The sequence below is a fragment of the Canis lupus genome, chromosome 27, assembly GCF_003254725.2.
Source record: "Canis lupus dingo isolate Sandy chromosome 27, ASM325472v2, whole genome shotgun sequence".
Lineage (NCBI taxonomy): Eukaryota > Metazoa > Chordata > Mammalia > Carnivora > Canidae > Canis > Canis lupus.
The window spans coordinates 27,732,421-27,747,360 of NC_064269.1; the positions used below are offsets into that span (position 1 = coordinate 27,732,421).

At 36.9% G+C, this 14,940-nt stretch overlaps 2 protein-coding genes across 2 annotated transcripts in view; both read right to left on the minus strand.

Annotated features, from left to right (window-relative positions):
* Window positions 1-11,901: 11,901 nt before the first annotated feature.
* On the minus strand, window positions 11,902-12,955 carry LOC112665469 (protein tyrosine phosphatase type IVA 1-like). The gene has a single exon (XM_035707359.2). The coding sequence runs from the start codon at window positions 12,441-12,443 to the stop codon at window positions 11,922-11,924; it is 522 nt and encodes a 173-aa protein (XP_035563252.2). The 5' UTR covers window positions 12,444-12,955; the 3' UTR covers window positions 11,902-11,921.
* A 1,120-nt stretch (window positions 12,956-14,075) lies between these two features.
* AEBP2 (AE binding protein 2) overlaps window positions 14,076-14,940 on the minus strand; it is a 206,190-nt gene continuing 205,325 nt past the window's right edge. The window contains exon 9 of the mRNA XM_049102612.1: window positions 14,076-14,145. Within this exon, the coding sequence (XP_048958569.1) occupies window positions 14,091-14,145 (55 nt within the window). The 3' untranslated portion in view covers window positions 14,076-14,090. The remainder of the gene's footprint in view (window positions 14,146-14,940) is intronic.

The window sequence follows — 14,940 nt, forward strand, 5'->3', positions numbered from 1 at the left end:
AGAAAAAAGTTACCTACAAGGGGAAACCTATAAGGCTATCAGTTGACTTTTCTGCAGAGATTTTGCAAGCCAAAAGGGAGTGGCTTGATACATTCAAAGTGCCAAAAGAAAAAAACTTACACCCAAGAACATTCTGTCCGCCAATATCATTATTCAGATTTGAAGGAAGGCAAAGAGTTTCCCAAACAAAATATAAAAAAGGACTTTATCACCACTAAACCAGCCTTACAAGAAATATTAAAGGGACTTCTTTTTTTTTTTTAAGATTTTATTTATATACTCACAAGAGATGCAGAGAGAGGCAGGGACATAGGAAGAGAGAGAGAAGCAGGCTCCATGCAGGGAGCCTGATGTGGGACTCGATCCTGGGACTCCAGGATCATGCCCTGGGCCAAAGGCAGGCGCTCAACCGCTGAGCCACCCAGGCATCCCAAAGGGACTTCTTTAAGTGGAAAAAAAAAAAAAGGTCATAATTAGACATAAGAAAAATATGAATTAAAAGATGCAAAGCATGACAACATATACATAAAATGTGGAAAAGAGAATTAAATAGAGGGAAAAAGAAAATTCTTTTTTTAAGAATATGTTTGAACTTAAATCACCATCAAATTAATATGGACTGCTATTTACTTATGATGTTATATGTGAACAACATGGTAACCACAAACCCAAAACTTATGACAGATGTGCAAAAAATAAAGTGAATGAACGCCAAATGAAATATTATAGATACTTATCAATCACAAAGAAAGAGAGCAAGAGAAGAGGAAAGGAACAATGAAGGACTACAAAAACAACCAGAAAACAAATTATTAAAGTGGTAATAAGTACATACCTATCAATAATTATTTTAAATGTAAATAGCCTAAATGGTCCAATCAAAAGATACAGAGTGTTAGAATGGATTTTTAAAAAAGCCCCATATACAGGCTACCTGAGACCTAAAGACACATACAGACTGAAAGTGAAGGGATGAAAAAACTTTCGTTTTACCCTGCAAATGGAAAAAAAAAAAAGTTAGGGTAGCAACACTCAACACTCATATCAGACAAAATAGACTTGAAAACAAAGGCTGTAACAAGGAACAAAGAAAGGCATTCCATAATGACAAAGGGATTGATCCAACAAGAGGATGTAACATGATCATCATCTCAAGAAATGCAAAAAAGTATTTGACAAGATTCAACTTCCATCTATTCATGACAAAAATTCTCAACAAAATGGGGTTAGAAGGAATATACCTCAACATAATAAAAGCCATATAGTAAAAATCCACAGCTAACATCATCTCATTGTTGAAAAACAGAGCTTTCCTAAGGTCAAGATAAGATAAGAATGTCCACTCTCACCACTTTAGTTCAACATATTAGAAGTTCCAGCCATAAGCAATTAGACAAGAGAAAGAAATAAGAGCCATCCATATAGGTAAAGAAGAAGTTTAACTGTCACTATGTGCAGATGACATGATGCTATATATATAAAATTCTAAAGATTCCACAAAAAAACTACTAACAGTAATAAACTAATTCAGTAATGTGGCAAGACACAAAATTCATACCAAGAAATCAGTCGTGTTTCTATACACTAACAACAAAGTCTCAGAGAGAAAATTTTAAACAACACCATTTACAACTGGACCAAAAAGCAGAAAATATCTAGTAATAAACTTAACCAAAAAGGTGAAAGATATGTACTCTGAAAACTATAAAACATTAATGAAAGAAATTGAAGAGCATACAAAAAATCGAAAGATATTCCATGCTCATGGATTGAAAGAATATTATCAAAATGTCCATATTACCCAAAGCAGTCAGAAGATTCAATGCAATCCCTATCAAAATACCAACAGTATTTTTCACAAAACAAATAATACCAAAATTTGTATGGGCTCACAAAAGACCTCAAATAGCCAAAGAAATTCTAATAATAACAAAGCTGGAATTATCACAGTTTCAGATTTTGAAATATACTACAGAGGTGCAGTATGGTACAGGCATAAAAACAGACACAAAGATCAAAAAAAAAAAAAAAAAAAAAAACAGAATAGAGACCCCAGAAATAAATCCCCACATTCATATGGTCAATTAATCTATGATAAAGGAGCAGGGAAATACAATGGAGAAAAGAGTCTTTTCAATAAATGGTGCTGGGACAGGGCGCCGGGACACAGCCCAGGATCCGGCCTCCCCCGGGACAGGCAGAGGCCGGGAGGGCCCAGGACAGCGAGGACGCTCCTGCCCCAGCTGAGCAGATCAGCGGCCCCGCCCCGGAGCCTCCAGGCCCTGCAGACGGAGTTCCTGCCGGAGCTGAATCCAGGTTTCCAGAGCTGCCCCGCCACTGGGGCTGTTCCTCCTGCGGCCTCACCGGGTAAACAACCCCCACCGAGCCCTGCAGCAGGCAGGGGCACAGCAGCTTCCCCAACTGCTAACACCTGAAAATCAGCACAACAGGCCCCTCCCCCAGAAGACCAGCTAGACTGACAACTTCCAGGAGAAGCCAAGGGACTTAAAGTACACAGAATCAGAAGATACTCCCCGGTGGTTCTTTTTTTGTTTGTTTTTTTTGTTTGTTTGTTTGTTTGTTTTTTTGTTTTTTTTTGTTTTGTTTTGTTTTGCTTTTTGATTTGTTTCCTTCCACCACCACCCCTTTTTTTTTTCTCCTTTCTTTTTCTTTCTCTTTTTCTTCTTTTTTTTTTTTCTTCTTTCGTTTTTTTTCTCTTCCCTTTTTTTTCTCTTTCTCTTTTCTTTCCTTCTTTCTCTCCTCTCTTTTTCTCTTTTTCCCAATACAACTTGCTTTTGGCCACTCTGCACTGAGCAAAATGACTAGAAGGAAAACCTCACCTCAAAAGAAAGAATCAGAAACAGTCCTCTCTCCCACAGAGTTACAAAATCTGGATTACAATTCAATGTCAGAAAGCCAATTCAGAAGCACTATTATACAGCTACTGGTGGCTCTAGAAAAAAGCATAAAGGACTCAAGAGACTTCATGACTGCAGAATTTAGAGCTAATCAGGCAGAAATTAAAAATCAATTGAATGAGATGCAATCCAAACTAGAAGTCCTAACGACGAGGGTTAACGAGGTGGAAGAACGAGTGAGTGACATAGAAGACAAGTTGATAGCAAAGAGGGAAACTGAGGAAAAAAGAGACAAACAATTAAAAGACCATGAAGATAGATTAAGGGAAATAAACGACAGCCTGAGGAAGAAAAACCTACGTTTAATTGGGGTTCCCGAGGGCGCCGAAAGGGACAGAGGGCCAGAATATGTATTTGAACAAATTCTAGCTGAAAACTTTCCTAATCTGGGAAGGGAAACAGGCATTCAGATCCAGGAAATAGAGAGATCCCCCCCTAAAATCAATAAAAACCGTTCAACACCTCGACATTTAATTGTGAAGCTTGCAAATTCCAAAGATAAGGAGAAGATCCTTAAAGCAGCAAGAGACAAGAAATCCCTGACTTTTATGGGGAGGAGTATTAGGGTAACAGCAGACCTCTCCACAGAGACCTGGCAGGCCAGAAAGGACTGGCAGGATATATTCAGGGTCCTAAATGAGAAGAACATGCAACCAAGAATACTTTATCCAGCAAGGCTCTCATTCAAAATGGAAGGAGAGATAAAGAGCTTCCAAGACAGGCAGCAACTAAAAGAATATGTGACCTCCAAACCAGCTCTGCAAGAAATTTTAAGGGGGACTCTTAAAATTCCCCTTTAAGAAGAAGTTCAGTGGAACAGTCCACAAAAACAAGGACTGAATAGATATCATGATGACACTAAACTCATATCTCTCAATAGTAACTCTGAATGTGAACGGGCTTAATGACCCCATCAAAAGGCGCAGGGTTTCAGACTGGATAAAAAAGCAGGACCCATCTATTTGCTGTCTACAAGAGACTCATTTTAGACAGAAGGACACCTACAGCCTGAAAATAAAAGGTTGGAGAACCATTTACCATTCGAATGGTCCTCAAAAGAAAGCAGGGGTAGCCATCCTTATATCAGATAAACTAAAATTTACCCCAAAGACTGTAGTGAGAGATGAAGAGGGACACTGTATCATACTTAAAGGATCTATTCAACAAGAGGACTTAACAATCCTCAATATATATGCCCCGAATGTGGGAGCTGCCAAATATATAAATCAATTATTAACCAAAGTGAAGAAATACTTAGATAATAATACACTTATACTTGGTGACTTCAATCTAGCTCTTTCTATACTCGATAGGTCTTCTAAGCACAACATCTCCAAAGAAACGAGAGCTTTAAATGATACACTGGACCAGATGGATTTCACAGATATCTACAGAACTTTACATCCAAACTCAACTGAATACACATTCTTCTCATGCGCACATGGAAGTTTCTCCAGAATAGACCACATATTGGGACACAAATCGGGTCTGAACCGATACCAAAAGATTGGGATTGTCCCCTGCATATTCTCGGACCATAATGCCTTGAAATTAGAACTAAATCACAACAAGAAGTTTGGAAGGACCTCAAACACGTGGAGGTTAAGGACCATCCTGCTAAAAGATAAAAGGGTCAACCAGGAAATTAAGGAAGAATTAAAAAGATTCATGGAAACTAATGAGAATGAAGATACAACCGTTCAAAATCTTTGGGATGCAGCAAAAGCAGTCCTAAGGGGGAAATACATCGCAATACAAGCATCCATTCAAAAACTGGAAAGAACTCAAATACAAAAGCTAACCTTACACATAAAGGAGCTAGAGAAAAAACAGCAAATAGATCCTACACCCAAGAGAAGAAGGGAGTTAATAAAGATTCGAGCAGAACTCAACGAAATCGAGACCAGAAGAACTGTGGAACAGATCAACAGAACCAGGAGTTGGTTCTTTGAAAGAATTAATAAGATAGATAAACCATTAGCCAGCCTTATTAAAAAGAAGAGAGAGAAGACTCAAATTAATAAAATCATGAATGAGAAAGGAGAGATCACTACCAACACCAAGGAAATACAAACGATTTTAAAAACATATTATGAACAGCTATATGCCAATAAATTAGGCAATCTAGAAGAAATGGACGCATTCCTGGAAAGCCACAAACTACCAAAACTGGAGCAGGAAGAAATAGAAAACCTGAACAGGCCAATAACCAGGGAGGAAATTGAAGCAGTCATCAAAAACCTCCCAAGACACAAAAGTCCAGGGCCAGATGGCTTCCCAGGGGAATTTTATCAAACGTTTAAAGAAGAAATCATACCTATTCTCCTAAAGCTGTTTGGAAAGATAGAAAGAGATGGAGTACTTCCAAATTCGTTCTATGAAGCCAGCATCACCTTAATTCCAAAGCCAGACAAAGACCCCACCAAAAAGGAGAATTACAGACCAATATCCCTGATGAACATGGATGCAAAAATTCTCAACAAGATACTGGCCAATAGGATCCAACAGTACATTAAGAAAATTATTCACCATGACCAAGTAGGATTTATCCCTGGGACACAAGGCTGGTTCAACACCCGTAAAACAATCAATGTGATTCATCATATCAGCAAGAGAAAAACCAAGAACCATATGATCCTCTCATTGGATGCAGAGAAAGCATTTGACAAAATACAGCATCCATTCCTGATCAAAACTCTTCAGAGTGTAGGGATAGAGGGAACATTCCTCGACATCTTAAAAGCCATCTATGAAAAGCCCACAGCAAATATCATTCTCAATGGGGAAGCACTGGGAGCCTTTCCCCTAAGATCAGGAACAAGACAGGGATGTCCACTCTCACCACTGCTGTTCAACATAGTACTGGAAGTCCTAGCCTCAGCAATCAGACAACAAAAAGACATTAAAGGCATTCAAATTGGCAAAGAAGAAGTCAAACTCTCCCTCTTCGCCAATGACATGATACTCTACGTAGAAAACCCAAAAGTCTCCACCCCAAGATTGCTAGAACTCATACAGCAATTCGGTAGCGTGGCAGGATACAAAATCAATGCCCAGAAGTCAGTGGCATTTCTATACACTAACAATGAGACTGAAGAAAGAGAAATTAAGGAGTCAATCCCATTTACAATTGCACCCAAAAGCATAAGATACCTAGGAATAAACCTAACCAAAGATGTAAAGGATCTATACCCTCAAAACTATAGAACACTTCTGAAAGAAATTGAGGAAGACACAAAGAGATGGAAAAATATTCCATGCTCATGGATTGGCAGAATTAATATTGTGAAAATGTCAATGTTACCCAGGGCAATATACACGTTTAATGCAATCCCTATCAAACTACCATGGACTTTCTTCAGAGAGTTAGAACAAATTATTTTAAGATTTGTGTGGAATCAGAAAAGACCCCGAATAGCCAGGGGAATTTTAAAAAAGAAAACCATATCTGGGGGCATCACAATGCCAGATTTCAGGTTGTACTACAAAGCTGTGGTCATCAAGACAGTGTGGTACTGGCACAAAAACAGACACATAGATCAATGGAACAGAATAGAGAATCCAGAAGTGGACCCTGAACTTTATGGTCAACTAATATTCGATAAAGGAGGAAAGACTATCCATTGGAAGAAAGACAGTCTCTTCAATAAATGGTGCTGGGAAAATTGGACATCCACATGCAGAAGAATGAATCTAGACCACTCTCTTTCACCAGACACAAAGATAAACTCAAAATGGATGAAAGATCTAAATGTGAGCCAAGATTCCATCAAAATCCTAGAGAAGAACACAGGCAACACCCTTTTTGAACTCGGCCATAGTAACTTCTTGCAAGATACATCCACGAAGGCAAAAGAAACAAAAGCAAAAATGAACTATTGGGACTTCATCAAGATAAGAAGCTTTTGCACAGCAAAGGATACAGTCAACAAAACTCAAAGACAACCTACAGAATGGGAGAAGATATTTGCAAATGACATATCAGATAAAGGGCTAGTTTCCAAGATCTATAAAGAACGTATTAAACTCAACACCAAAGAAACAAACAATCCAATCATGAAATGGGCAAAAGACATGAACAGAAATCTCACAGAGGAAGACGTAGACATGGCCAACATGCATATGAGAAAATGTTCTGCATCACTTGCCATCAGGGAAATACAAATCAAAACTACAATGAGATACCACCTCACACCAGTGAGAATGGGGAAAATTAACAAGGCAGGAAACAACAAATGTTGGAGAGGATGCGGAGAAAAGGGAACCCTCTTACACTGTTGGTGGGAATGTGAACTGGTGCAGCCACTCTGGAAAACTGTGTGGAGGTTCCTCAAACAGTTAAAAAATAGACCTGCCCTACGACCCAGCAATTGCACTATTGGGGATTTACCCCAAAGATACAAATGCAATGAAACGCCGGGACACCTGCACCCCGATGTTTATAGCAGCAATGTCCACTATAGCCAAACTGTGGAAGGAGCCTCAGTGTCCAACGAAAGATGAATGGATAAAGAAGATGTGGTTTATGTATACAATGGAATATTACTCAGCTATTAGAAATGACAAATACCCACCATTTGCTTCAACGTGGATGGAACTGGAGGGTATTATGCTGAGTGAAGTAAGTCAGTCGGAGAAGGACAAACATTATATGTTCTCATTCACTTGGGGAATATAAATAATAGTGAAAGGGAATATAAGGGAAGGGAGAAGAAATGTGTGGGGAATATCAGAAAGGGAGACAGAACGTAAAGACTGCTAACTCTGGGAAACGAACTAGGGGTGGTAGAAGGGGAGGAGGGCGGGGGGTGGGAGTGAATGGGTGACGGGCACTGGGTGTTATTCTGTATGTTAGTAAATTGAACACCAATAAAAAATAAATTAAAAAATAAAAATAAAATAAATAAATAAATAAATAAATAAAATAAAATAAATAAAAAAGAGGAAAAAAATGGTGCTGGGAAAACTGGACAGGGTATGTAAAGTAATAAACTGGACCATTTTCTAACACCGCACAAAAATAAACTCGAAATGGATTAAGGACCTAAATGTGAGACCTGAAACCATAAAACCCTATAAGAGAACACAGGCAGTAATTTCTCTGATATCAGCCATTGCAACATTTTTCTAAATGTGTCTCCTGGGCAGCCCTGGTGGCTCAGCGGTTTAGCGCCGCTGCAGCCCGGGGCGTGGTCCTGGAGACCCGGAATCAGTCCCACGTCGGGCTCCCTGCATGGAGCCTGCTTCTCCCTCTGCCTGCGTCTCTGCCTCTCTGTGTCTCTCATGAATAAATAAATAAAATCTTGTTTTAAAATTTTTTAAATTAAATTAAATTTTAAAAAAAGACACATACATACACACATAATATGCAATGGAATACTATTCTGCCACAAAAAAAAGAATGAAATCTTGCCATGTGCAACAACATAAATAGACTGAGGGTATTATGCTACATGAAAGAAATCAGACAAAGACAGGTACTGTGTATGGTCTCACTTATATGTGAAATCATTAAAACAAAAACAAAAACAAAAAAAGTTTGTGAATACAGAGAACCCACTGGTGATTGCCAGAGAAGGGAGTGGGAGTGGGAGAAATGAGTGAAAGGGTCAAAAGGTACAAACTTCCAATTATAAAATAAATAATTCATGGAGATGTACTATACAGCATGGTGACTACAGTTAATAATACTGTATTGCATATCTGAAAGTTGCTAAGAGAGTAAAACTTAAATGTTCTCATCACAAGAAAGGAAAAATAAATTTTGTAACTATGTAAGGTAATAGACATTAACATAACATAACATAACAAAAAAATAGACATTAACATAACGTAAAAAACATAAAATACATAAAAAATTAACATAATAAACATTTATATATATATATATATAACATAATAGACATCTACATAAAACCTTTCTAGACTTACAGGAAGCATATTTAATATAATTTCAAAAGCTTTTCCCCTTGAGATAAAAGAAATAAGAAACTTGTTATTACCATTTCTATTCAACATTATACTGAGGTGCCTGGACCTGGTTAGTTCAAAAAAGGCAAGAAAACAATAATAGGTAAAAGATAAAAGGAATGAATATTTGAAAGAAAGAAATAAAATTGTAAATCTTTCATTATTGGCTGATAACATAACATATATGTGCAAAATCCAAAAAATTACAAATTACTGGAATTTAACAAAATCTCTAGATACAAAACCAATATACAAAAATCAATTGCAATTGTATACACTGGCATCAAACAAACAGAAAATGAAATGTTTTAAATAGCATTTAAAAAACATCAACTACTTAGGAATAAATCTGTGATGTGTAACACTTATAGTCTAAAATTACAAAATTAATGGCATGGAAGATTCAATGCTACAAAAATAACGAATCCTCCAAAATTGATCTACAGGTTTAAAGTAACCTCAATCAAAACCTCAGCTGGATATTTTTAAAGAAACTTCACAATCTGATTCAAGTATTCAAAGAACCCACTTGAGTTATGACAAAGATAACATACAAGGAGTTAGGGAAAGAATGGGTTTGGGGTGCGTGGGTGGCTCAGTTGGTTAAGCTTCTGACTCTTGATTTTGGCTCAGATCATGATCCCAGAGTCATGAGATCAAGCCCAGCATTGGACTCTGTGCTCAGCGGGGACTCTAGGTGAGAGTCTCTCTCTCCCTCTTTCTTCCCCTTCTCCTGCCCAAGTGTGTGATCTTTCTCTCTCTAAATAAATAAATGTATAAAATCTCTTTTATAAAAAATATATAAAATCTTTTTTTTTAAATTAAAAATACATTTTTAAAAAGGAAAAGAATGGGTTTCTCATATGAGTGAAACCATATAGTTGTCCTTCTCCAATTAACTTACCTCACTCATCATAATACCCTCCAGTTCCATCCACGTCAAAGCAAATGGTGGGTATAGAGAAAGGGAGGGAAAATGAGTGGGAAAAATTAGAGAGGGTGACAAAACATGAGAGACTCCTACCTCTGGGAAACAAGGGGTAGTGGAAGGGGAAGTGGGGAGGAGGATGGGGTGACTGGGTGACGGGCACTGAGGAGGGCACTTGACGGGATGAGCACTGGGTGTCATACTATATGTTGGCAAATCGAACTTCAATTTCAAAAAAGGGGGGGAAAAGAAAGAAAATAAAATAAAAGGAAAAAAGGAAAAAAGAAAAGAATGGGTTTTTAGTCATTGTCACTGGGTCAGTTGTATACCCACATATAAAAACTTTGAATCTTCAACCTCTACCTTACACCATGTGCCAATATCAGTTCCAGATATATTGTAAATCTAAATGTGAAAGATAAAACATTACAGCTTGTGAAAGAAATCATATATGAGTATTTGATGACATTTGGATAAGTAAAGATCTCTTCAACAGAATACAAAAAGTACTGACCATAAGTGTAATGACAAATGCTAAATTGTTTTATATGAAAATTAAGAATGTCTATCTTTCAAAGACATGATTAAGAAGTGAAAAATAAAGCCCCATGGTGGAAGAAGATGTTTGCAACATCTTCTTAACAAAAGATCCAGAATTTCTAAAATCAGTGAGAAAAAGACAATCCAATAGAAAAAATGGGCAAGAAACTTGAGCAGGCACTCTGCAAAGAGGATTATCTGAAGGGTTGATAAACATATCTAAAGGTACTCAACTTTTTTTTTTAATGAATTTCATTATTTATTTAGATGCTTAAGCTCTCGCACTAGATTTTTACAAGCTGGTGAACACTGACAAATTATTTCTCCCACAGAACTATAACCACACATTCCCAGACAGTATAAATATATGGTTGAACTAACATTAATACACATCACCATTTTATCAATTACATAATAAAACAAATTATCAAGTATCCAAATATTAAGTTACACAGCTCAAAAGGCATATAAAATATTAGATGTCTGCTCAATTCATTAGCAGAAACCCACTTTTTTTTTTTTTTTTTTTGCAAGAGAGGTTGGGAAGAGAAAAAAAATCACACTTCAAACAAAAATAAGTTGGTAAACAACTTCAGATAAGAAAAAAAATACAAGAATTTCAGAAATGTTATGATTAAGAATTGTTTTAGCTACAATAACAAAGCATCTCTACATTTTAAAAAAATATTTACTATATTAAAGAGCATATTCTACATGTTCTGCACAAGACAAAGGCAACATTTACTAAAAATACTTAATAGCCCCCCCACTCTTTTTTTCAGGCCCTCCCTGTAAGTTGCACCCCAAAGTGCAAACATTAAAATTAACTGTAAGGCTTTTTTGTCTGGAGACATTAAAGACATGTGCTTCTGTACAACGTAGATTTTCAAAATGGAGGTTTTCCATAACAGCATAAAATGAAGTTTGTAGAAAGACATGAAATCATCATTTTAAGACTTAGAAAAAATCCCCCCACCCCCAAAAAAAGGGGAAAAAAAAGAGTTGAGCAAACCTGATGTATACTGGTATAAATGTGGGAGATGTAAACATAAAGTGAGCAGGCAAATAACCATATAGGCCCTAATTTCTATGTTTGAAATGACTGAAGGAATAAACCACATAAGGTCCAGAGTGTTCATAGTTCCTGGGATTTTAGTTCTGTATGATACTAAAAATATACAACAAGTATTGTGCTGGGTATTTTGGCACCTAATCTTTCTAAATTTCTTATATATTGATAAGATTCTGGCATGGGAATAGACTTAAAGACATAACTCAATACTGCATGATTTCAGGAAAGGTCAATTGGTACAAGTGATAAGCACATTTTAAATGCTGTAAAGCAAGAAACTTTTGCTAAGTGTCCAAATAGTTTGATCGTAACCCAAACATAGAGGTTGCAATTCCATCAAACTTGTGGCCTGATAAAACCGCTTTCCAATACTCCTATGGAAGCTTCATTAGACTTAATCACCAAGCCAACATATTGGCTAATATGTATATATGACAAATTAGGTCCTGTTTCAAGTTCCACTTCCAAGGCAATGACATCAGGCACCCCAGTTTTATTGAATGCAACAGTTGTTTCTATGACCATTGGAGTCTTGGAAGCGCAGCCGCATTTTAGGACGATACTTCTCCAAATACAAAAGTTGCTTGCTGTTAAAAGCTCCACGCCGCTTTTGTCTTATGAACTGTACTGCATCTTCATATTTCATTCCACCTTCAATTAATGCTAGGGCAACAAGCACTGGAGCTCTCCCAAGGCCTGCGACACAATGGGCAGCAATACAACAACCAGGTTCTTCACGAAACTTAATTTTTACAAGACTTACCCAGTCATCAACAATCTGGTTGGATGGTGGTGCACCATCATCAAAAGGCCAATCGAGAACACGGATGCCTTCTTTCTCCACAAGAGTAGTGTCATAAGTTGCTTCACATACTCTAACTATTGTTGTAACTCCATACTTCTTAAGTTCCTCTATAAATTTGTTTAAGGTCGCATTGGTTGGATTGTGTGTAATAAGAAATCTCATGTTCTTGTATGTGACTTCCACAGGAGCTGGGCGGTTCATTTGAGCCATGTTAATTAAATTAGAAAACACTCAATAGGGTTATGAAAGAATTTTAAAAAATTGAATACAGAAATGATGCAAAGAAACTGAGTCTACTTTGATATACTCCACTTGAAATTCTCAGTGCTTTGAGTATGAAGTTGGGAGTAATGGGAAATGAAATGAACCTCCTAACAATTCTTCAATCCAGTAATACTGAGGCAATAGAAAGGAAATGCACTGAGGTTTACCCCAAGCAGGTCAGAACTCTTGTAACATGCTCTGTGGATTTCAATTCAACACTTCTGGGTCCAGGTTAACCACTCTTATGGGGGCTTCTTGGTGGAGTAGTAATGAATTTCTACAGTTCACTTGTCTGCACAGAGGTCGTGCTGTGCCTGGCAGTAATCTCCACTGCCCTTCAGAAACTCCATAAATGTGTGACCAAGAACACCACAGAACTGAGGAATATGTTTACTCATTGAAGATTGTGGCCTAATCATACAGCCGGTCCCGAGGCGGCAGCTTCGCAGGCGGTGGTGGGGGCACCAGGCTCTACCATGGAGTGAGCGGCTCTGGTACTCAACTTTTTAAATCAAAATACAAATTAAAACCACCATGAGGTACTACTACTATCTGCCATTATGGCTAAAAATAAAAATGACTAATAATACCAAGAGTCGGAAAGGATGAGAACCAAATGAAATGGAACTCTTTCAGAAACCACTTTAGAATAACTATTGAGGAGGGGCACCTGGCTGGCTCAGTTGGGGGAGCATGCAACTCTTGAGCTTGGGGTTGTGAGTTCGAACCCCATGTTAGGTGCACAGATTACTCAAAAATGAAATCTAAAAAAAACAAAAACAAAAACTATTGATCGGTTTCCACTAAAAACAATTACCACATGCCCCCAGGAGTTCCACTCCTGATTATATACAAAAAGAAATATGCACTGTTCCCCGTAAGAACACTTAGAAGAATGTTCATAGCAGCAGTGACAGCAGCATTAGGCAAAAACTGGGGGCTTTTCATAAAATAGAATACTACGGAGAACTGAGAATGAACAAAGCACTGTTATATGGAAGAACAGGGATAAATCTCACTAACAGAACATTCAGCCAACAGACAGGAAGTACAGCTTCTGTAATCATATTAACATAAATTTCAGAAGCAGACAAAACTATTCTATGGCTTAGAAGTCAGAGTGGTGATTACATTTAGGACAACAGTGATCAGGGGAGTTTATGGGTTTCTGGTAATAGTCTGTTTCTTGTTCTAGGTACAGCTGCCTTCACTTTGTGGAAATTGAGCTATACATTACAATCTGTGCATTTCTCTGTATGTGTGTTATACTTCAATAAAACATTTTTTTAATTCCCATAGAAACATTCATTTCGCTTTGCCCCTAACAAATAAGAGGTATCAAGAACTCCTAGCTCAGGTATGAAGCCAACTAAACCATTGCCCATTCACAAATGAGAGATGTCTCAGGCTTAAATTTTCCTAAGACTAATTTATTCACAAGATTCAGCTGTCCCACTTATGAGTATTTTCCCATTCTGGCTGGTCTTTCTTTGATACCATCCTTTTAAAACTTTTGTTTTCACTCTCTGTAGTATGGCTCTGAAGCTGATGAGACCAGATTTTGTTGGTTCTCAGAAATTCATTTTCCATTACTTAATCACAATGGTGGCCATAACACAATTGCAGAAACGCAATTTGCCATCCAAATCTACCAAGAAAACACAAAAATTAATCATTTAGACACTAGCCCATCTGTATTATTTAAAAATTTTAGCATGGTTTTACTTTGATTCCTGCATTCTCACTTTAAATTCCTGTTGATTTGCATTGTGTAATTTAGTATTTTGGGAAAAAAACAACAAATTTTTATTCCTATTGCAAATTGGAATAATTGTTAGATATTTATCTCTTTATTCTTCATACTCCATTTTCAAGGTCAAAACCAGCATTAACTCAACTTCATATTTTATTAAATGTTATGTTGATGTTTCAAATCCCCTGTGGCCCCAATTCTAATTCTTCTCCCACTTTTGATAGTCTATTCTGTCAGAATCACAGCAACTAAAATTGCCTCAGAAGAAAGGAGAAAGAATTAGAATTTAGTTATTGACTTTTCCAAAGGGCATGGTAATGAATACATAAAACAATCAGGTGGAAAATAATCACTGGTGCAAAATGAGCAATGCAAATGACTTCCTATTTAGAGTTTTTAAGCTTTCTCTATGATTAAACTATAGTAAAGAGCAGTGCCTAGCAATTATAATTTCTAATAACAAATATGGCTTAAGCAACTTATTGCTTTCATTGAGCTCTCCAGACTTAAGTCTCTATTTTTGATAGTTAATACAACTAACCCATAAATATGTACATTTGTCATCTTCTTTAAAACCCATGCAATTCTGAGATTAAATTTTGTTTTACCAAGATTAAAATTTACATATAGAAAACAAAAACTCATTAGCCACAAATTATAATTTCATTCAGAAAAAGAAAAAAAATGGAA